Here is a 23,249-nt window from a genome sequence, read left to right as displayed (position 1 = left end):
AAAGTTGGCATGTAGAATTACTGCAAAGGACAACTGAACAAAATAAAATCACACTTTCAACATGTAGAAAGTTAGATGCCAGATAAAATCCGTTTTACTTATTAATTACATTATTGAACGTTTCCACTGATGGATCCGCTTACGTCATTTGACACGCTGTCAGAAACGCATCAAGTTTTTTTCCACCTCGGTTCCACCTGTTCCAACCCTCTGACCAATCACAGTGGAGTAGGCGGGACATCAGTAGATAGCGGTAACAGGGAGCGGTCCATCCACTTGTCAATCAAACAGCCAATCAAGCTCCACAAAGTTAACTAGAATATTACCGGAAACAGCTCAAAAATAAAAGACAATGCCTGAAATCTCTGTTAAAGAAATGTTGACATACATTTGGAAATATTCAGTGGTGCCATTATAAGATGCGTGTGGTTACTGAGTTATTGGACAATTTCTCGTAAAAAAAGTAAAACTTTTCCTTAAAAGTACAAATTAAAAAAAATATTTTCGTAATATAATTTTTATTCACATTAAATAACATCTTGTCAAATAGAATGATTCTCACAAAATCCCAACTTTTGTCCTTGTAATATTATTTTTCACATAATATTACAGAATATTCTTGTAATATGACTTTGTCCTCTTACAACTACAACTTTATTCACATATTATGACTTGTGAAACTGTGAAATTCTTTTTGTGATATGACCCTATCTTCAAACGATCAACTTCTTGGAGTAGTATGACTTTTTTGACTCTGAGATTACAATTTAAAAAAAACTTCATCTGTATTATCCTAATATGTTTTTTTTCTGTTACATTTCAATTCAGATTGGGATTTTATTTTTTATTTATTATTGTTTTTTTCGTTGAAAAATGGCATCTGTATTATCACAGTATGTTTTTCCTCTATGATAAATTGAGACTTTATTCTCATAACGATACATTATTTCAACTTTTAGTCTCCGAAATCTGGATTTTTCCTTCTGTTAAAAAAACCGTTAGTCAACATAATGGGGCTTTTACTTTGAAGCGTTAATCTGAAGTCGTGTTGTGGTGTGTAACCATAATTTGGTGAACCGGGGCCGGACAGCAGCAGCAGAAGTCAGGCGGTCCTCTGGCGCTGCTGACTTACATGCTAGCAGCCAGTAGTACCGGTCGCAGTACTTTTTATGTTGCCGTTGGTGTCGGAAGTTAAGTTTCTGGCCGTTAACGGGAGCTCACTTTGTCGTCGTTAGGTGTGATGGAAGTGGACAAAATGGACGAGAACGACTGGAAGTATCACGGAGAAGGAAACAAGAGCCTGGTGGTCTCACACGTACAGGTGAGTTAGGCTAGGCTAACACGACTCTAACCTGAAGCTAACGACGCTATCATGAAGCTAACCCAAGTCAGTTCACCAGAAACAGGAGTGTGAAGCTCTACGATGACACCCACGAAGCTTATACCTACCACACGTTATTATAAATCCCATTTAGGTTAATGCCCAACCAAAGTGTCGGACCGATCGGGTGGTGTTTGGGTGTTAAAATGTAAGAAACCAACGGGCTGCCGAGGAGCTAATTTAGCCGTTAGCATCTTTCCAGGTTTCTAATCCAGCTGTTGTCGGTTGAACTCATCGCTTCACCGTGGCTGCTGCTGTCTAACGGGACCTGCCTGTCAGTTGACTCTGTTGCGAGCTCACTTTCATGCACGGTAATCCGCCGCACACAGACGCGGCTGCACTGACATGACCCGGGATAGGGTGGCGGTGAATCCACTGACATGCCCCTGTCTGTGACTGTGGGAAAGTCTCATTCACGGACCGGTCTGGACATGTTGATATTGAGCAACCGGTTGACATGTTATGAGGGAATGACATCACGGCAGTAGTGTTGTAATCATCTCAGTAACTGTCAAACTTTTTTTGATTGTATACATTTACTTAACATACACTTTTCTCTAGGCTGGGCAAAAATTCAGTTACTAATCACTAACTTTAAATGAATCACATTGTATGATCCCTTTACAAAATTCACCTGAGTGAAATGTAACTGAGTCTCAGTCCTGGTACCAAAAAAGTTCTCATTTCAATACCTTACTTTGAGATACTACAATATTGTTACTTTTCTTCTGTGTTCTTTTCACGATGTGAACAAGAATCAAGTCAAGAACTTCACCTGAGTAAAATACGGTCTCAAACTAACATATATGTATTTAAAATCAATAATAATTTGATCAGAAACTTCAGTTTTCATGCAAACAGCCCTGAAAAGCACCCAAGCATCAGTTTAATTTTAGTGTTGACATTTCCTGTTTTAGCTTTACATATACATTTTTTTCATTTTGTTTAATATGTTGTCTCGTCTTGTACAAGCGTGGTTTGTAATACACTTGTAAACACATGCAGAGCAAACACCTAAGACAAGGGGAAGTATCACAGTATACTGTGACTGCAGAGTAGAAGGATGTAAGGACAGATAATTACATGTAAAGATACATCCTCTTATTCAAAATGAATTGAGTCAGATGCTGACAGAAAACTAAACTAAGTTGCCCCTGAAGTCCAAATGAAGTCGATTTCACACCACGGAACATTTGACTGTTTAAACACATTCGAGCTGTAAGGAAAACTAACCTACGCCCAGAAGAAGTGTGTCACAAATGTACTTTAAATAACATTTGATTACTGCCCTACTACATGGAAATGTGGATTTTATGGTAACTCTCTATTAGTGCACATAAATGTCTAGTTTCATGCATAACCGGATTTCTCTCAGCAGTGTGATTTCTTGTGGGCATGAAGATTAGATCATCCTGTTCTGTCATTATATCCACATGTCTGGATGTTCTTTATTTAAATATGTGCTGACAGAAGTATCACTGTTGTGTTGTATCAACAGTGAATAATGCAGTTTATTGTATTTCTTGAGACACTTGTCCCAACTCGCAGTGGACTTTCTGTTCCTGCTGTGCTGTGGGAAAACTGTATCCATTATTTTAACTCCCCTCAGTCTGGATTGGATGTTCCTGGACTGGCCCTGCTCAGAGGTTCAGGTGTGGGTTCAGGTCTGTCCTGTGTTTTAAGCAAGGCTCCACTGATCCTAACTGAGCGTCTCTTCTGTTCCTGCAGCATTCAAGAGTTTTACGCCTGCTCAAGTATCCAGCCGAGGACTCTGAAAATCCACCACAGGTAAATATGAGTCTGTGTGCTCCTCAGGTATTTTCTGAAGCTAAAGCCTGGTCCAAATAACTGCACAGTTAAGATGTCTCGATACAGATCACATGAAAAGTTGTGGAAATCTTTGAATTAACATGTGCTTGTTGATTACATTAAATGTTTTGCAACGTGAACCTTATTGAGCAAGCCTTACTTTAGCCCTAAAGTGGTCGTTCCCACTTTTTGGTATTGATTTACACAGAGACTGTTGTTTTAGCTGAGTGGGTAAATTATGTCATAAACTCAAATGAGCTTGTCTTAATATTTTGAAGTTAAATCAGAATCAGAATGGGGTTTATTACCAAATGTTTTCACAAGCAAGGAATTTGCCTTGGTGTTTAGTGCGCACAATAAAAATATTAATATAAACATATTAAAAGGAAATAAACAAAGCAAAGGACCGCCGCAAAAACCCCCAAAAACAAATATTAAAGATACCATACTGTTAAAATACTTAAAAGAAATACTATACCAAATATTTAAAATAGAATACAATAACTTTTTGGCAGTTTCTGCAAAAAATCCTAAGCAATGGATGTACAAAAGTGCACAGTACAGAATAATAATTCAAGGCGTGTGTTAATGTAACTCATTGAGGCAGAAAATATTTTAGACCACAAACACATAAGCGCTTATCTCCTACTCTCACTTTAAAAGAGACCAAACTGTCCTCATCTTTCCCCTTGTCTGCAGCCCAGTTCTCATGTCGTTCCAGTTTTCTATACCAAGTTAATAACTGTTGAATATAGCCTCACTGGAAATGTCAACAGGCAGAACCGGTCAGGGTTTAGTGTGAGCTCCCATTTCACGACTGGTCAATTAATAAAAATGTGTAGAGTCAGTTAACTTAATGTACAAGATTAATAAAATCCTACAGTGTCTGCTCAGCCCTAGGTTCGTGGAGCGGATATACAGCTGAGTAAATACTAGCTTTAAAAAAAATTAATAGAAAAAACACAATCAAAAATGAAAGAAATGACAGTGTTTTAAATTCCCAGCAGCACCTGACTGTCATATCCTGTCTGACAAGATCATGGCCTGGGCTGAAGTGCTGACTGATGGGTCCAGTTATCTAATTCCAGATTAACATAACTGTTGCTTTGTCAGAAACGCATCCACGCAGACACTCATTTGTTATCAGTCACCAACGCCTTATGCAATAAAATGACACCTGACCTTACTAAAACAAATGAAATACTTGTCTTATAACAACAGTCTCATGGCTGCACAGGGCAATCCACGCTGCACCTGAAAGCACAGACAGGTGTTTAACTGGTTTCATAGTAAACAGAATAGGTGTGATGTAAGAGTTAATGTTGATAAATGAAGAATGCCGGTAATCCTGATAATCTTTGTCAGGCCGATTCATTCATTACTGAGAGGAGAAAACAGATGTTGCATGAACTGTAGGTTAAGTTAATATCTGTTAGCATGATTACAATCGAAATTTTATTTTAGTGTGAGGGCTTAGTGCTGCAGTACAAGGCTCCATTTAGTCACAGCTTTGTTTATTGTCAGTGGAGCAGCAGAGGATCTTACATCCTGGTCAGATTAAAGGCTTTCAGGCACAGTCCCTGATCCAAATGTAAACTGAAGAGTAGCCGCGCCCGACCCCGAAATTCAAATTTACTCTGAGCGGCTCATCAGCTGCCATCACTCTAAAGCTGATTTACTTTTAACACAGGCGCTGACAGTAGACAACTATTTACATTTTCTGATGCAGTTGGAGGTTTGTTTGAGCATGACACAGCAGGAGAACATATTATTATGTCTAATTTATCTCAAACTCCTCTAATAGATATAGGAAAGAAAGACTGAGTGTTTGAAGGATTTCTCTGAGCTTGAAACCCAGGGCTTCTTTTACAAACCAGTATTAAAACCTACAAAGACAGTTGCTTCTGTTTTTGTCAGCTGTGATGAAAAGTGGAGCCCGGTATAGATAAAATATACGTATGTGGTTACATTGGATGGTTCTTGGTAGCTTGTTAAGATATGTAGGAAGATGGTGTCTATGTTCTTAGTCAGGTCTATGAGTCGAATCCCTGATTGTTTGTCCAACCCAGAAAATATTAGTTAAATGAGCACAAACAGCAGAACAGTTTGAATCAGTGAAAGAATCATAGATTGTGGGAGACGTCTGAGGTCTGGAACAATAATGAGAGTGAACAGGGTCGACTGGTGATAAGCGCTGTGGTCATCCAGAATCATGTCAGCGTCAGAGCTGCAACGATTAATCGACTAGTCGTCACCTATAAAGTTAATCCCCAACTATTTTGATAATCATTAAATCGCTTGACCTCTCCGGGAACCATCACCTTATTGTGATCGTCGAAATGGGGGAACTGTCCAAGCTGTTTACAGTAAGGACAGGATGCTGGTGACCTCAGCCGATGAGATAATGGGGCGGTGGAAGGAGCAGTTTGAGGAACTCCTTAATCCGACTAACACACCCTCTTTTGTAGAGGCAGAGCTGTAGGCTGATGGGGAATCATTGTCAATATCTCTGGCGGAAGTCACTGAGGTAGTCAAACAACTCCACAGTGGCAAAGCCCCAGGGGTTGATGAGATTCGTCCAGAAATGCTGAAAGCTTTGGGTTTGGAGGGGCTGTCTTGGTTGACACGTCTCTTCAACATTGCGTGGAAGTCTGGGACAGTGCCAAGGGAGTGGCAGACCGGGGTGGTGGTTCCTCTTTTTAAAAAGGGCCTCCCTGGTAAAGTCTACTCCAAGGTGCTGGAAAGGAGGGTTCGTCCTATAGTCGAACCTCAGATTGAAGAGGAACAATGTGGATTCCGTCCTGGACGTGGAACAACGGACCAGCTCTTCACTCTTGCAAGGATCCTGGAGGGGGCCTGGGAGTATGCTCATCCAGTCTACATGTGCTTTGTGGATCTGGAGAAGGCATATGACCGGGTCCCTCTGGAGATACTGTGGGAGGTGCTGGGGGAGTATGGGGTGAGGAGGTCACTTCTGTGGGCCATCCAATCTCTGTACACCCAAAGCGAGAGCTGTGTCCGGATCCTCGGCAGTAAGTCGGATTCGCTCGCGGTGGGGGTTGGCCTCCGCCAGGGGTGTGCTTTGTCACCAATCCTGTTCGTGATTTTCATGGACAGGATATTGAGGCGTAGTCGTGGTGGGGAGGGGTTGCAGTTCGGTGGGCTGGAGGCCATGGCTCTCAGGAAACTGCTGGATTGCTTACTTCAGGTAGGGAATGAGTCCTTACCCCAAGTGAAGGAGTTCAAGTACCTCGGGATCATGTTCACGAGTGACGGGATGATAGAGCGTGAGCTTGGCCGGAGAATCAGAGCAGTGGGGGCGGTGTTGCAGTTGCTCTACCACACCGTTGTGACGAAAAGAGAGCTGAGCCGAAAGGCAAAGCTCTCAATCTACCGGTTAGTCTTCGTTCCTACCCTCACCTATGGTCATGAAAGCTGGGTCATGATCGAAAGAACGAGGTCGCGGAATGTCATCAACATTTTTCACCATTTTCTGATATTTTATGCCCAAGCAACTAATCGATTAATTAAGAAAATAATCGGCAGTGAAAATAACCATTAGTTGCAGCCGTAGTTGGTGTTTGGTTTGATAAAGAAAGAAAATAACTGATATGACTTTGTGATCCTCTTTGTGAACAAATAACTCAAATAACTAGTCTGTCAACAGATGTGACATCTCAGAACAGGTTCTAACTTGATGCGTGTCTGTTTGTCTGTGTGTTTGTTGTCCAGACGGTGGAGCAGGCCTTCAGGCAGATCCAGAACATTGTTGACTTCAGCTCTAACGTGATGAGCAGCCTGCTGGGAGAGAAGTTCATTCACAGCGGGGTAAAGATACTGTTGTTGTTTTCTTATCATTTATCACTTTTGTCTTAATTCAAGTTTTATCGTACAAAACATTAGAAGCATGTGCCACTGATTTAACATTTTTAGCCTCATAATTAACAAAAAGGGTCAAAATTAGTGCAGCAGAATCAGACTGTCTTTTTAAATTTTATTTGATGCATTCCTCTTCCTTGTTAAAACATGGTGCCTACATTACACGCCAGGCAACTCAACACTGACAGTTCAGTCAGAGATTCAAGCGTGTTGAAGAGTTCACAATAAATGATTAATAAAATTAATAAGTAATAAACAAATGCACCAGCGGGAGGATTTTGGATGGAGCGCAGAGTGGATTTTCAAAAAGTTGGTGTCGCATATATCTCCTGCTCACACCTGAGTTTGAAGCATGCCGACCTCATCTCAGTGGCATTGCAGCACAGCAGTACATGAAGACGGACGGAACTGCTGCCCTTCCTCAGGACGCAGGCTGCTCATCTGATAAATTCAAGGCAGCTTTTGTCTTTTCTTTTTTTTGGAACGAGTGGTGAGTGATTTGAGTGAAGCGGAGTGAAAGCCAGTTGAGCGTAGAGTGATATCGAGCTGAGCGGCCCCGAACAGTTCTACCAGCGAACTAAAATTACTCACTGCTCCACTCTGCTCACATGCTCTGATGCACACGGCTGTCCAAGCCCAGACAAATAAAATCCAATACAAGCAAGTCTTTGATAAGCAAATATGAAGTCTGGGACAATTTAACCACCCTGGTCGACTTTGTGTACCCTCAATGAGTGAACCAGCACCGGGTGATAAACCAGATGACCGTTTTCTAGCAGCAGAAATTCTCAAAAACAATAAGTTACACTGTTGAAGTCTGGCGAGTTTTAGCACATGACACTGACAACTGACAACACTCCCTTGGTCAGATGGTACCTAATTTTAGATCACATTTTAAGATCAAAGTGAGATTAAACCGCTGAAAATATTTGTCCGTCTAAAGTTAGAGCACAATTAAAAATTCAAAGTAGACTGTACATTATCACTGATATTATAAACTGACAGCATATCACAGTGCAGTAGAAATACAGTAGAAAACTGAAACCAAAGCTAGGCAGCAGAGAAAGTACAGGCATGTTCTGCTCACAAACTGGACTAAAGTGTCTTTATTTGCTCTACAGGAAGTGGTCAAACTTCCGCTAGAGTTTGTGCGACAGCTGTCAATCAAAGTTCAACATCAAAGACCAGGTAAAACTTTTAAATCATTTCTGTGGGAAGCATCTGTTAAAAGAACAGTTTGATACTCTGGGAAATTCGTTAATCCTTTTTCTTGGGGAGAGTTAGATGAGTACTGAAATGTCTGTGATTTTTTTCTCAGCCTGGCGCTGTGATAAGGTGATGGACATCTACAGCGGCTGTGCTCTCTGTCTGCCCAACCTGACATCTCCATCCCTCCACCAGCCAACACACACTCCTCCACTCTGCATTGAAATCAAGGTACACACACAGTCATGGATTTCTTTAAAGGCATAAAGTTATTTCCCTTGTTTTTGAATTGAATAGTGGCACTGTGACATTGTTTAATGAAAGAAAAGAAAACATTTATTACTAATAAAGAAGGGCACACAAAAATCACAAAGTTATTTCAATTTGAGTCTTTTGTTATAACATTATAATAAGTTTTGAGCCTGGTTTCAGTTTCATCTCCGTAATAAAAACTCTAGGCCTTGTTTAAGATGATTTTCTTTTGAGAAGCGGCCACAGTTTCAGAAATCTTAGCCTGTGAATCACTCACCCAGACAAACAACAACAAATCACATGAGTGTGACTGAGGAGGAGTGTGTGCGTTACTCAGCTGTTGGTTTTGTGTCTGTTTTGTTTTTAGCCGAAATGTGGCTTCCTACCGTCCTCAAAACACGTCAGCAAAGACATCAAGACCAAAGTGTGCCGCTTCTGCATGCACCAACACTACAAGGTAACTACAACCACGGTACAGTACAACTAGAATACAACTACACCAACTACAGTGTAACTACAGTACAACAGCTTCTCATTTTAAGTTGTCGCTGACCATCCCTTTGACAGTTTCACATATTTTGCCGGTGGTGGTAGTTCATATCAGCCGTAGCTAATTTGAATACTTTCAGTAGTATTAGGCTGGAGATTAAACCTAAACTTTGTCGTTGTCGGGTCTGTGTGCTCTCTGCAGCTGCTGTTTGTAATTGATCAAAGATTGTTTACGAGGGAAAGGTTGAGCCCGCTTGCACTCTCATTACTTGCACTTAATAATCTGAGTCTCGACTCGATTGCCTCTTGCTTATAGATGTCATCAAACCCTAAGTTTTTTTGTTGTCCAACTTTTTTTGAATATTTTCAACTGACCAAATCTGCAGTAAACACTCCACCTTTGCATCAAACCACTGAGAGCCCTGTGGCGGCATCTTTTTAAATTCCCATTGCAGGGAACAGTCGTATATGAATAGTCTCAGGACAATGCTCGTACACGTGCGCATGCTTGTCCTTGTACATCTGCAATCGTGCTTTACCAAAGCCTACCGCTCTCAACCGGGCCGCGGCCTAGGCCTATGCAGGGCACACTTGTACACACACTTGTCAAACGAACTACCTTCAGTCGTAGTATAAAGCTGTAGTAAGTATCAGGTTGGACTCCCAAAATTAAAGGTAATGGATCAGGGCCAAAAATACTGTGATTGTACACACACAACTACATTAAAACTAAGAGCAAACTCTTTTTGTTGTTTTTGTCACATCTCTCTCTCTTTCTCCAGGTGGCCAATGGGAAGTGGAAGAGACCCAGTCTATACTGTCCTCTAGACCTGTTCTCAGGGTAAGATTACCATCAACACTACTGCATGAACTATGTGTGCAGGGCTCCAGACTATCTTTTAACTAGAAGAACTGTGCCCCCCAACTGAAAATTTTAGGGGCGTAACTAGAAATTTTAGGGGCACACACGGTAAATCAATAATAGATGCAGAAATTTACAATGTGCTGTTTCAAATTCAGTGTCACATTTTTATTGTGCACTTTTGAAGATGCAACATATCGCTGTCATGACAGTACAATATTAACAAAATTACCGTACATTCACGAAAGGAGACGATACAGAGTCCATGAGAACGAGATGAGATTTTAACACTATTTTAAAATTTCAGTATTTTCTTTACGGGGGGGGGGTGGATATCAAGCTCTCTTGATTTTGGCAGAGAGCTGTGGTAGTGCTACAGGTGCCTTTGCATAGTACTGGTGTTAGCCGCGTTGTAGCCCACGGTACTCGCGGAAGTATCACTCTGGTCGGGAGCCGACAGACGGTCTCCACTTGTAGCCTAATGAAGCTGCAGGGGCTCACGTGTTACGTGTTTGTGTTACGGTGCTGACAGTGCTTACATATTGTTCTCATCTTATCTGTCACTCTGTTTGCCACTTACATATTGATTTGGCGAGACATCTGGTCGCACATGCGCAACCAGATGTGAAATGCCTGGAGCCCTGGTGTGGAGCCTATAAGACCAGTCTTACAGTAATAATGTACTTCCAAGAACAATACTGTATATGTATGATAAAAAGGTCAATTTTGCAACAAATCCTTCCACCACACTGCAGATTAAGCTACTGATAATAAAGCTGCCTTGCTGTTCTGCACCTGAACCTAATGTTCTCTGGTTTATCTCGTGTTGTTCAGAAACAGACAGAGAATGCACTTTGCCATCAGACACCTGATAGAAGAACCTCAGAACAACTTCAAAATCTTCAAGGTGAGACACAACCACACTTACATCTGTGTGTCTCTCTGCTGCACTGTATAATGTTGAAGCTTTTGCGTTGTGTAATTTTATCACAACATTCAACTCAACACAGCTACTGGTTTAAAGAATAAAAAACATGGAGCACCTTAGAGTGGAGGAATTGACAGAACTATTTGAAGAGTGAGCTAAAAGGGCTCCACTCTGCTCACATGTTATAATGTTGCCATTGTAATTTTTGACACGTGGAAAAGTTATAAAGAGTATTTATGACTGACTTGGCTCAAAATGCAGAACCAAAGATGGAGAGTTTAACTCAAGACCAAACTTAAACTCAGCTTGGGATCTCTCAAGTTGCTGCAATGTTGCGTTGGATCCTCTGATTCAGCCTTTTCACTTTGATGCAAAGGTGTGGAAAATATTCTGAGAAATTCGTCCTTAAATGTGTTTTTGTGTGTCTGTCTGTCTGTGTGTTAGGGCGGTCAGTGTATCTACATCAGTAAGGAGGGCAGTGACGAATCCATGGACCTGAACTCTCTGCTGCAACATCTCAGACCGTACTTCCTGTATGGAAACAATCGAATCAACAGTCACATGACCAGCAAAGCTGTCCTGAATGACTTCATCCAGGTAAAAACCAGCAGCTGAGCAATAAAGGGAAATGTACCAACACCAAAAGTCCCCAGCGGACCAAATCCTCATGCGAAACGGAAAAACCTGGAGCTTTTTCCCAGATATGAAACTGCTCAGTCAGTCAGAGATGTGAGAGGAGAAACTGTCGGCAGGTGTCACTGTCTTACGGCCTGAGACACATCTTGTGTCAGCAGCGAGTGCGCGTCGCCTTACATTTTGATTTTTTATTTCTGCGGCGTGTCAGCTGTGGGACATTTAGAGATTCCAGGTCTTGTCTATTTTTACTGTGACATATGTGCCATTTGCAGCAGAAAGAGAAAGTAGCTGTGTTCTAAATCATTCCCTCATTCACTCACTCACTATTCATTATATATATATAGGGAATTATCAAGCGATATTTCGGATACCACACAAGAATTTTCTAACAAATCGTTGCGTCAGTAGATGCACCGGATATATGTGTAACTGAAGCTGGTGTGTCCAGAATCATGTAAACAAACGGAGCCGTAGACCCATTTTACAGTCTGTTCATGATACAAACCTGCACTCGGGAGAAAGGTAAAAGCTTGTATTTATGTTGCTTGTTTATTTCAATGTTAAATCCTGAATAAATTGTTGAAATTTCGATGGTGTTAGAATGTGGTTTTATTAACAACGGTTGTGTCCTGATTGTGAGCTGTAATAGCTCACGGTTAATTTATTTCATGAGTGAGTAACAGAAGTAAGCTCATGAGGAACGGTTGTTGGTAACTGCAGTTAACACCTCTTCTGCTTCTTCTGCTTCTTCTCTCCTCTGGTAAAACACGACCGCATTGCATTGTGGTATGCAGGAGTACAATGAAGTGTACATCGTATGTAGGCTCAAATTATCTTTGCATTGTGGGTATTTATAGTGGACTCTATAGTGAATGAAATTAACTTAAATCCACACTTTGTTTCTGTAGACAGAATCTCAACCTTCTGTCAAAAATAAATAGAAATGACATTTGTAATGAAATGAAACATTCTATTTATGACCATTATCACAGGCAAAACACATGTAAAAAGGCAGGAATCGCTGCAGCAGCAACTGCGGCATGTGTGGACACACATGTGCAAACCACAGCAGTTTCAGTGAGGCAGCTGCCACACACATAGTCTGGCCTGGCCGTTAGTTTGCATATTTCTCAGCTGGTCCCTTATTTTAAAAGCACTGGATTGAAGTTAGATATTTACAAGCTGTATTGACAAAGGTTAGTGCACTGTAGATACGTATGATTTAGCAGTTATTGATCTGATATGAAGGTTTAACTGAGAGACTTTCCATGCAAAACAAACAAGGTTTTAGTTACTGTATCTGTCTTTGGACTCACTCACACTGTGGTGAAGCCTCACAGAAATTACCTCTTTCTGTCTGCAGGTCCTGGTGAACGCCCTGCTGAGTGGTGGAGGAGGAGGAGGTGGAGGAGTGGTGACGGACAGGCGAGGAGAGGGGCGGAGCTTCTGTGAAGCAAGTCGGTTCAACAAAGAGAGGATTCGCCATGGTCAGAACCCGCCTGTGTACCAATCTGTTTCACTGTCTCTTTCTGTCTGTGTGTTTCTACTGAACTGGTCTTTTTAATAGTGGTTTAAGCTCCAGTCAGCTACAGCTGAAATTATCTGGATGCTCACCAAAACTGTAAAATCAAACTTAATTTGCGCTAGGTCAACATTTTTGGATCTGACAAAACAACTCACTTTGATTCGGAACTTTTTACGTGGCTCTTACAAACCCCACCCTTCATGATTTAGAGAACTCTGTAGACTACTCTGACAGATCTGTCTGTCTGTTGTTCTGCAGCAGCCTCCCTCAGAAATGTTTGTGGTTTGGAAGAAGCACTTATGTCTTTTCAACACAAACATTTTGCTCCCAAAAGCTGATTCTGATTATGTAAATATGTGAAACTGAAAACCTGGCTCGTGTATTTCTGCATGTTTTTGATGCTAAGCGAGACATTAAAAACTCTTGCTGATTTAAACACTTAATGTAAACGCTTTTATAGATCAGAATTCTGACCTGAAACAGCTAGATGAGGACAGAAGAGATGACCTTTTCTCACTCTCTGTACAGGCTCTCAGGGTTTACCCAGCGACAGTGTTTTGTTCAGGATCCTTCAGACTCAGATGTTGGACACTCTGGACATCGAAGGACTTTACCCTCTTTACCGCCAAGTGGAGCAATACCTGCAGGACTTCCCCAAGGAGAGGTAATACACAGTTACCAAGTATCCAAAGAAAACTGTAGTCGATTGTTTATTTAGATAAATGTTAATCATCAATCAACTATAAAGGGGCACTGTCTGGTCTCTGACATCACTTCCTCTCTGTCTCTGTGTCAGAACTCGTCTTCAGATGGACGGGCCGTACAACGAGGCCTTCCTGGAGAAGCTACAGAAATGTCCGACGGAGGACGACGGATCTGTGGAGTATGCTGTCGCCAAGGTGAGACAGAGCTGGAATCTTGGGTCGTGTTTTCTGTGATGGACCAGGTTTCCTGCAGTTACAATGTCAGCTGACTGTCTGTTGGACTGTCTAAATCATCTCTACAAACATGGAGACTGAGCTGAAAACAAAACAGAAAATCCTATCTCTGTAAAACACATCCTGAGTCATTTCTTCAAACCTATTCACAAAGCCCCTGACACAAACTTTTACTAACGAGTGGGACGGCCTCCTAAGCTAAGACAAGAGTTGACCTCGTTGCTATGGATGACATCATGTTCATCCCTTCTTTGTCCACAGTGATTGGCGGAGAGGGAATGAGTCCCTAAGAGAGAATCTATGATAGAAACACTTCAATGGGGAAGTGAATGAACTGGTGCACTGTGTAGGGTCTGGATAGGGCATTTATCGTCTGAAGTAAAACAGACAGATGCCAAGATCGCCTGCGTTGCACAGCTGCATTTTACTCGTGGCCAAATAGCGGAGAGTTGTAACAACTTTAATCTCTGGTGATTTTGGGTGGTTTATATTGGTTGCTGATGTGATGGCATCCCCCCTGACAATTTTTTACAGAACACCGTTATGGCATTTGGCCTGAGAAATGCACCTGCTACTTATCAGTGGATGATGCACGAGGTGTTGGGTGACAATCCCAATTGTAATGTTTACCTTGATGATGTGGTTTATTTCAGCAGCTGGGCCGTGCATCTCTCTAGCTTGTTGGAGGTTTTCCAGCGGCTCGCTGGTGCCTCACTGACTCTAAATCTTGCCAAATGTGAGTTTGGGAAAGCTACTGTCACGTATCTGGGGAAGGAGGTGGGTCAGGGAACTGTCAGGCCTGTCGACGCTAAAGTGAGCGCCATCCTGGGTTATCCAGCACCCACTACCAGACAGGAGCTGTGTCGTTTTTTGGGAAAGGCTGGTTATACAGATGTTTTTGCAAGAATTTTTCTATTGTAATTGCACCCCTCACCAAGCTTTGCAGCCCTGCTGTGCCTTATGTCTGGACTGAGGAATGTCATCATGCTTTGGATGCAGCAAAATCACTACTCTGTTGGGCTCCTGTTCTAGCGTCTCCTGACTATTCTGAACCCTTCCTGCTGGAAGTAGATGCGAGTGCATCTGGAGCTGGTGCTGTTCTGCTGCAGAAAGATAAGAAGGCAATATGTCACTCGGTCTGTTACTTCTCTGCAAAGTTCAGGCGTAATCAGCTGCATTATTGGACTATTAAATAGGAGACCCTGGCAATGCTCCAGGCTCTCCGGCATTTTCATGTGTACCTCGGTTCCTCTGGTCTCCGGTTATTGTGTACACTGACCATAACCCTCTTGTTTTCCTGGCCTGAATGTACAGTCATAACCACAGGCTGAGGCGCTGGGCTCTCTTAGTCCAGGGCTACAACCTGCAGATCCAGCACAAGAGGGGGAAGGATAATGTGGGGGCTGATGCCTTGTCTCGTGGCTGAGATTTGTATGTCTGAGTATGGTGTGATTTTTTTTGATCTTGTGAGTAAGATCTGTTGAGGGTGTAGCGTTGGCAAACTTTTAGTTTGCTTATATGGGAGGGAGTGTTACGGCTGTGAGAGTTGTTTGTTTTTTTGGGTTGTTGTTCTCTTTGTGCTCCCCGGCTGTAGGTCCCGCCTTTTCCCCCACCTGACATTGATTCCGGCCAATCAGCGGGACCTTAAAAGGAGGAGGGGATCTGCTCTCTCTCTCTCTGACTTTCTCATCCCCGCCGTTCCCTGAGCAGCAGCATCGGTGGCGGAAGCTTTGTGTTCTTCTTGCAGCCGTTAGAGCTGTGTGTGTGTGTTTTTCTAAAGCTGTGTGAAGCTGTGTTTTTTTTTTGTTATTATTTAATACACCAAAAGGTAATACAAACCTAATTTACATTTTGAAAGAACAACTGGACCTTGATTCCTACCCCCCTGGGTTATTATTATTTTAATATAATTTTATTTTGTGTTCGTCCCTGCTCCCCTAGACACTATTTGGGACGTAACACTGACCAACTGTACCACGTTCATAATGCAATCTCCATTAAGGCAATACCTTTTTAAAAGCTCACTATCATTTATTCTCTCCAAAATGTTGACTGCAGCTGCCATGTTAGGCCGCTCCTGATTTAGTCTGAGTGACTTAGGAGTCCTCTCGAGGAGTCCTACGTTTTTATAGATTTAGGAGCTACTTTTAGTGCTAAAATGCTTTGTGAATTGCAGCAGTTGAACCAACACACCGACTCATTAACAGCAGTTGTTTCTTTTTTTAAATCATTTACCAGTTTTTCCACCCTCTGTACACTTACAAGCCTACAAATGGTTGCATGTCTGACTCACTTGTGCTTCGACTTCAGGTCCATCAGTACCGTGTCTCCATGACAGCCAAGGACTGCTCCATCATGGTTGCCCTGGTGCCCAGCAGTGAGGAAGAAGATGATGATGAAGGGTAAGAGTTCAGCTCTGCTGAGTCTCATTAACTGACTGGTTAACTTTCAGTCTGGAGGCGACTCAGTGAGACAGATGACCTCGGCTGACTTAAATGCATTCTGTGAAGTTTAGAACAATTCGGTTTTTTTACTTAAGGTGCAAATCTAATCCATCTAATGCCAATGGTGCAGGACACATCGCTAAAAACTGCGGCGGGCGCTCTCTGTTGGCCTGACTTCGACCTTGGTGTGTCTCTGTCTTTAATATGATGGGTGCTGCACTAAGCTTCTAAACTAAACAGCTTTATATTTGGTCATTATAACACAATAATGATCCTCTAAAATATAAGCTTAAAGAGCTTTACATCCTTGAACTTATAAATTAAATACATTTTAAAGAGATTTTGATGATTAATGAAATTTATAAAGACACTTTATAAAGCATTAAAATAAGTAATTGATTTTGAAAATAATTGTTACTATTTTTGTGAATCATTGTGTAGTACCTGATGAGGGCCACCAGGTAGAGCCAGCCGTGCTTATTTGAACTGAAACATTACAGACGCTTCTTCCTGTTCATTAAACCTCCTCCTGCCCTCCCAGTCTCTCCAGTCAGAGGCGGCTCAGGGACTTCCTCTCCTCCAGACCTCCTGCTTTCTCTTACTCTGTCTCCATCTTGGATCTGGACCCAAAGCCGTTTGACAGCATCCCTCGCCAGCTGCGCCTGGACCAGAAGATCGTCTCCTGCTACCTGAGGACTGGCGGTGCCTTGCCAAAGGGCACTCTGCCGTCGCACTCCGGCATCTTCACAGCTGCAGAGAGAGAGGACTGCACGCTGCTCTTCCACCCGGTGTGAACCCCCCCAATAAAGAGCCGGATGAGGCCACGCTGATGCTTCAAACAGAGACGCCATGTTGATGCAGAGGTCCAGATTCACTTCAGACCGGAGCTGTTTATCTGACTTCACTGAAGCACTCCCTCTTCACTCATGTTAGCAGCTCAGCTAAATTAAAATCTCCAGGAGGTCACCACTAAATCATCAGACGTTAAAGCGACTTCCAGATATTTCTGTTACTGATTCTAGATCTTCTTTATTTGTCTCCTTGTGGCGACCCGACTTCCTCGCTCCTGTCAGGAGGTGAATCCCAACACCAGCGCTCTGTTCTGTCATGATTCATACTTATTAGAAAACTTACAGGGAGCTTTGTTCTTTTTCTCTTTGGTGACAAGAGTTGGGATTAACCTCCTGACAGGACTTTAGCAGTTCTCGTTCTCTGTGGCTACGCCGGCGACATTGGAACGAAAGAAGAGAGAAGAGTAAAAGTGATGGAGAGAGAAAGGCAGGTCGTTGACTTGTGAATGGTATCATTTCCTGAATGTAGGCATGGCCTCTGGTATAGTCGTTGAGGCAGAGCCAATATGTATGTGCAGGTTGAACTGGTGTTTTCTGAAGCATCACTATGGTAACAGGAGCACTAGTTACTATAGCTACAGCCACAGAGGAGGGGCTGGCGTTTCAGTTCTCTGCTGGATTCAGTCCACCTCGTCACACTGATCCACTCATAATAACGATGTGATTAACACAACGAGTGTCTGCTTGTCTTCGAAACCTTCATGAACCAGGAGGGAGGAAGAGTGACGCTTCACCTCCCCGTTGGTTGTTTTTATTTGACTCCTGTTTAGTTGTTGACGGCGTGTTAACATGTTCTCTCACCTGGCATTTGTGTCGAGATTTTGAAGGTCAAATGTTTGTGACTTTATTTTTATCATTTTTTTATATTTATCAGGGAAGAGAGCTGAGTGTCATTAAAGGGTCAGTTCACCCAAATTAAAACTATTGTCTGTTTACACCATCAGAGAGAAGTTATTTCATACTGTCAGGTGTTTCTAATGTTTGGTCCACCTCATTTACATACGTAAAGGGGACTGAACTTTACTGAATTAACACCTGAACATTATGCAGGGTTTCCAGGGTCAAAGAAAACCTGGATTTTTTGTTATGTTTATTAAATCGTTACAGTAATCTTCCTTGGATAACTTTCCACATAACGTATAACACCAAATTTATTTTCTGTAGCTGTTGACGTAAAGTTGCTCCAATATAGAGGAGAGCAATCCTACGACATGTAAAAGGCGCCCCCTCGCCGGTGAAAACAAAGGAGAAGACCTCAGTGCGCTAATACGAAAACCACGAGTGAGTACTCAGTTTTTAAAATTAATTTTATTACATTTGAGGAATTACAAGTAATATTTCCATATTACGATGGATGTCAAAAAGATGTAGTGCGTGCATGTGTCAGAAAGAGCAAGTCAGTACATTTTCACCCTCATTTAACGTTAGGTTGACAAAGCCTTGGCTGTTTGTTTTCATTGGAATGGGGGCGTGGCATCCAGTGTTGCTCTCTTCTATGCGTCGATGCGTGACATGGTTTTGTTTACCATCACGTAAAAAAAAAAAAACATTTCCTCTATGCGTTCTGTCTCTCCCTCCACATATTAATTGAATACACTGACAGAACAGTTAGTTTTGCTTGAAAGCATTATCTATATGGTAAAGACCACACTCTATGGTCAAGCCACATAGTGTGCTCTATACCTGCTCTGTAAAGTGTCTTGAGATAACATTTGTTATGATTTGGCACTTTAAATAAAATAAAATTGAATTGAATTTAAAACCAGTGCCATATATATACTGTAAGTGCTTGGATTGACCTATTAGAGAAAAAGGTTGCCGGTTATTTTCAATAATTAACATTAAACACAGTTCTGTTTGTGCTGCACGTCGTCAACAGTCATGGAAATTTTAATAAGGGCCCTTAGAAGAGTCATTGAATAGTTTTGCAATCCATGAAAATGTGTGGAGCCCGAATGATGACATTCGTAGGGAATCTCATCATTCGGCAAAGCTGGTGTGTTGCATTAGCTCACACAGTTGTAGTCATCTTAGTACCGAGTTATATATTTAAGTAATTTGGGTAAACTGACCCTCTAAGGTCCAGCTAGGACCTCTGACCGAGCAGCTGTTGTAGGGTTCTTCAAGCGATGACGAGCTGCCTTTTTTCTTTTTGTTTAACATAACACCTCCTTCTGTGTTGGAGAAAAAGCACATTGCTCTAACTCTTATATTGTTGTCACAGCCTATTTCTGTTGTTTTGTTTAACACGTCTGTGTTTACTAACCTGGTGACGCGTAGCTTTGTAAAGGTACGGTTACATTAGGCTTCAGTGCTGCGAATGTTAGCTCCTTCTCTTATCCACAATTGAAGCCCAAACCCAAAAACTAAAAAACAAACAAATTCAGCCATAGGTTTGCTGTTTCAGCGACGACTCACAGGTCAGAGTTCAACTTTAACCTGTGATTTCACACAGTTGGCTCATATAAACACTGATTCACTGGCTGTACTCCAAACCGACCACTACATTCTAGTATGAGCTTTGCATCATGGGACACAATAGACTTTTGCAAACTGCATACATTTTGGCCAAATCAGTACGTTCTGCTGGTAAAGTAGGCGGTTTCAAATACAGCTGATGTGTCATCATACTACCAGACTTGACTGAACGGAAGACTAATGTGACCGTACACTCGCAGAGCACGAAGCAGAGGATTTAGTTAGTTTAGTGTCTGTCTCGTCACCAGAGGTCAGTGTGTCTGGACTAGATCAGTCTTAACCACCAGATCAAAGGCATCTGGGTAACAGAGTATAGACCTCTTCAGACAGGCTGAGCTTCATGCTTCTGCTCCGCTGTTTTTTTGTGCCATACGAGGCTTGTTTTGTGTGTGTTTGTGCCTACATGTTCTGGTAGGACTGGAGAGCGAGGGTGTGTGTGTACGTGTAGAAAACTCTGTTACTGACTGCGTTCACAGCTGAGACAAATCTGTGTTTGATTCGTTTTGGAGCTGCTTATGGACGTAGCCGTAAACTCTCAGTACCTCAAACTCCTGATGACCCTAACTGAAGCTCAACAGGGTCGTATGATGTTTGCAAAACGATCCGTTCAGTGCTGGGAGGTTTCTGAGGACGGGATGGCGATGTCACCAGGAGTTTAGACCGCAGCTCTTCAGCTACGTTCACATTACAAGCACATTTTTTCTCCAATCAGATCTGGGTCCCTTTCATATGTGGTCCTAAATCTGGCCATGTGACTGCTGTAAGAACGGTCATATCAGAATTAGTGTTTGTTTTTCCACATCACACTTGGCTTGTACTCGTGCCTAGAGGCATCTTTCTGATCCTCTAATTTTAGCTAGGACCAGGTTTCATCGCTCATGCCACCATACTCTCATGCTTCAGTTGCTGGTGTCCTTCAGAGGCACCGTGGGGAGAGCGGAGATGGACATTCAGTTCACAGCTGCTGTCTCTCCAATGCGCATGCGTGTGACATTAGGGGCTGTGTGAGGTATTTCAGGGCAGTGATCCGTAGAACCACTGATGACGGATACGAGTCACTTTAAACATGAATGTGAACAGTCGAGGAAGAGGTTGGATCTGAACTTGATTGAACATTAAGTCGTGTAATGTGAATGTGGCCTTAGTTACCATCAGTGGGTGAGCGTTGACTTGAGTCCAGATGTTGTATTGCGTTCAGATTATGTCGGGTACAAACCTGTGATTTCTTCTCCTGGTGATGTCATCAACCTCTCAAACCAGCAGCACTCACGGAGGCTTCAGATACACTGATAACACTTGACTTCAGTTTCTGTCTAAAGTGTCTACTCTCAACCCTCCCCTCCACCAGCCAATCAAACGTCTGAAAACAAATCACACTATAAGACTGAAAACTCCAGGGGGCTGTTGCACGAAACCTAGATAAGTTATATTCTGGTTATCCTGGCTTACTTTATCTATGATACGGTTACACGAAAGCACAGGCACCATGGAGATTTATTCTGTGCTGTTAGTCTGGTCTGGACCAGGCTTGATTAATCCTGCTGCTTTATCTGTTCAGTCAGATGTCACTGTGTTCACAAATCAAACATGTTTCACAATTATTCCATGATCATTTCACCTAATTCAATTTTTATCAGCCATGAAAGTACCAGGGATACATTTTGTGTGTGTGTGGATACACACATATACGCACACACGCGTATATCGTTGTACATTCTGCTCACGGATATATATATAATTACTTACACCTGGCTTCACATAGACGCCGCTTCTCATCCTTGTTTGGCGTACGTGCAATCCATTACACCAGGGTGATCAGACTAGTTCAAGGCTGGCTTTTTATTTTATCTCGGATTTCTTAATTCAGCCTTCGTGCAACAGTCCCCAGATGACAGAAAATCCTTCACACTCATCTCTGATCTCCCATCATTGGGCAGATGTCGAACCGCTGTTGACATCACTGTGAAGTGATGTGGTTCTGTCCTATCCAAACACTAAAAAGGTTTGAAACAAGACAGATGTGAGTCGGTCAGAAGACCAACTCCTTCTAACACTGGTTACTCTAGACAGTTTGACCTTTGAACCAATCACTTCACCCCTTTTTGACTGACACATTGGATGCCTGGTTGTCTGGGAGACGGTGATGGGCTGTAGAGTGGACAGCAGTGAACTGGACCAACCACTGATCGTTCTAACTGTTGAACTGAAAACGCAACAGGCAGCATGACAGGAAAGCAGAGGCTCATGGGAGTTAAGAGGCAGGAGGGTGGGATATCTCTCTGCATTGATTCATTGTAAAACTTCTAAACAGTACAAACTTTTTACGCCAAAGCATACGATCACAAGTGAGTGTGAACGGATTATTTTCATATCCTTGTCAGCGCGATCATGAGAAAAAGTAGCAGCAGCTTGTGTCTCGTCACATTCTAGGATTCATGAGGTTATCACACAGCTCAAGGCAGTGATATGACTTCAGCGTTGGTTAAAAATACGGTGTGTTTACGATATAACACAATAACTATAAAATTAGCATTCAGTTATCTTGAACGACCACTGAGACACCCGTATTATTGGATTATTCAGGTATTTCCGAGTTATTTAATCTGATATATCGGAGGTTTGAGAAAATTTTCTACATTTGTAAGCAGTGATAATAACCCATCGTCAACACTACACACAACACACCAATACCAGCACATCGATCACTCCCAATCTTACCAACGTGACAATAATTCGACCCCATCTGTTCCGGTTCTTGGATATAAACATGGTTGTGTGTGTGTAGAAGAAGAAATGGAAGTGAGCGATGTCTTTCTATCACGTTAACTTTACTTAAATCCTAACAACAGTTCTGAAGGGCTTTCCAGAATAATTTAAGACTTTTCTGTTGATCTGAATAAAAAAAATCTCTATTGCAAAAAACATTTTAAAATGAAAACGTTTCTCAAGTTGCGACTTTATTTCCTAATCCAAACAAAAAGTGCTATTTTTTTTTCTTTTCATGGCGCAGTAGAGTGTGTTTTCATTCAGATAATCAAAAAACCTTTTGTGGCTTCTGGAAATCTCTTCCAAAGTGTTGTTGGATTCAGAAGGTCGGAGATTTAATCTAATTTAGAGATAATACTACAAGACGAGGCTAAAAAAAGCCCCAGAGCTGATACATTTCTGATAATTTTCCTTAAGACTATATTAAAGATTATAATCACCAGAAAACTAACTGAGCTGCAGTCTGATTGGTCGGTTGCCTCTGCCTCCACCTGCTGCCTGAGCGTCGGCAGAAACATCACAGCACTGTGACACTACAGACTTACAATAACTGCGTGTGTAAATAGCTGAGAGAGGAAAACTATTTGAAATTACAAAGGCGACACTGCTGTCTGGCATTTTGTATTTAAATTATTTATTTTTGTAGATTTTGACCAATGAGCTCTGCTGTTACAACCGTCAGTCGAGCTCTTTCTATTGAATAAAGATTTCTAAGAGACTAAACCATCGCTGTGTTAACTTTATTTCTATATCGGCTCAGTTTTGACGTGTTAAATGTTCATGTAGGTAAAACGGTAGCAGACCG

At 42.0% G+C, this 23,249-nt stretch overlaps 1 protein-coding gene across 2 annotated transcripts; it reads left to right on the top strand.

The window, feature by feature from the left end:
• The first annotated feature begins 1,166 nt into the window (after nt 1-1,166).
• Nucleotides 1,167-23,135, top strand: ippk (inositol 1,3,4,5,6-pentakisphosphate 2-kinase). 2 transcript variants are annotated; one of them, XM_083939291.1, is made up of 14 exons: nt 1,167-1,321; nt 3,110-3,169; nt 6,923-7,018; nt 8,191-8,257; nt 8,388-8,506; nt 8,895-8,984; nt 9,799-9,857; nt 10,719-10,785; nt 11,251-11,403; nt 12,806-12,929; nt 13,496-13,631; nt 13,764-13,866; nt 16,216-16,307; nt 16,891-23,135. In XM_083939291.1, the coding sequence occupies exons 1-14, from the start codon at nt 1,241-1,243 to the stop codon at nt 17,141-17,143; spliced, it is 1,500 nt and encodes a 499-aa protein (XP_083795417.1). In that variant the 5' UTR covers nt 1,167-1,240; the 3' UTR covers nt 17,144-23,135. The 2 variants fall into 2 exon arrangements, with proteins under 2 accessions (XP_083795417.1, XP_083795416.1); XM_083939290.1 differs by having other exon boundaries at nt 10,713-10,785.
• Nucleotides 23,136-23,249: the final 114 nt, after the last annotated feature.

The sequence above is a fragment of the Echiichthys vipera genome, assembly GCF_963691815.1.
Source record: "Echiichthys vipera genome assembly, chromosome: X".
In the NCBI taxonomy this organism is placed as follows: Eukaryota; Metazoa; Chordata; class Actinopteri; order Perciformes; family Trachinidae; genus Echiichthys; species Echiichthys vipera.
This window is presented reverse-complemented; position numbering and strand designations above follow the sequence as displayed.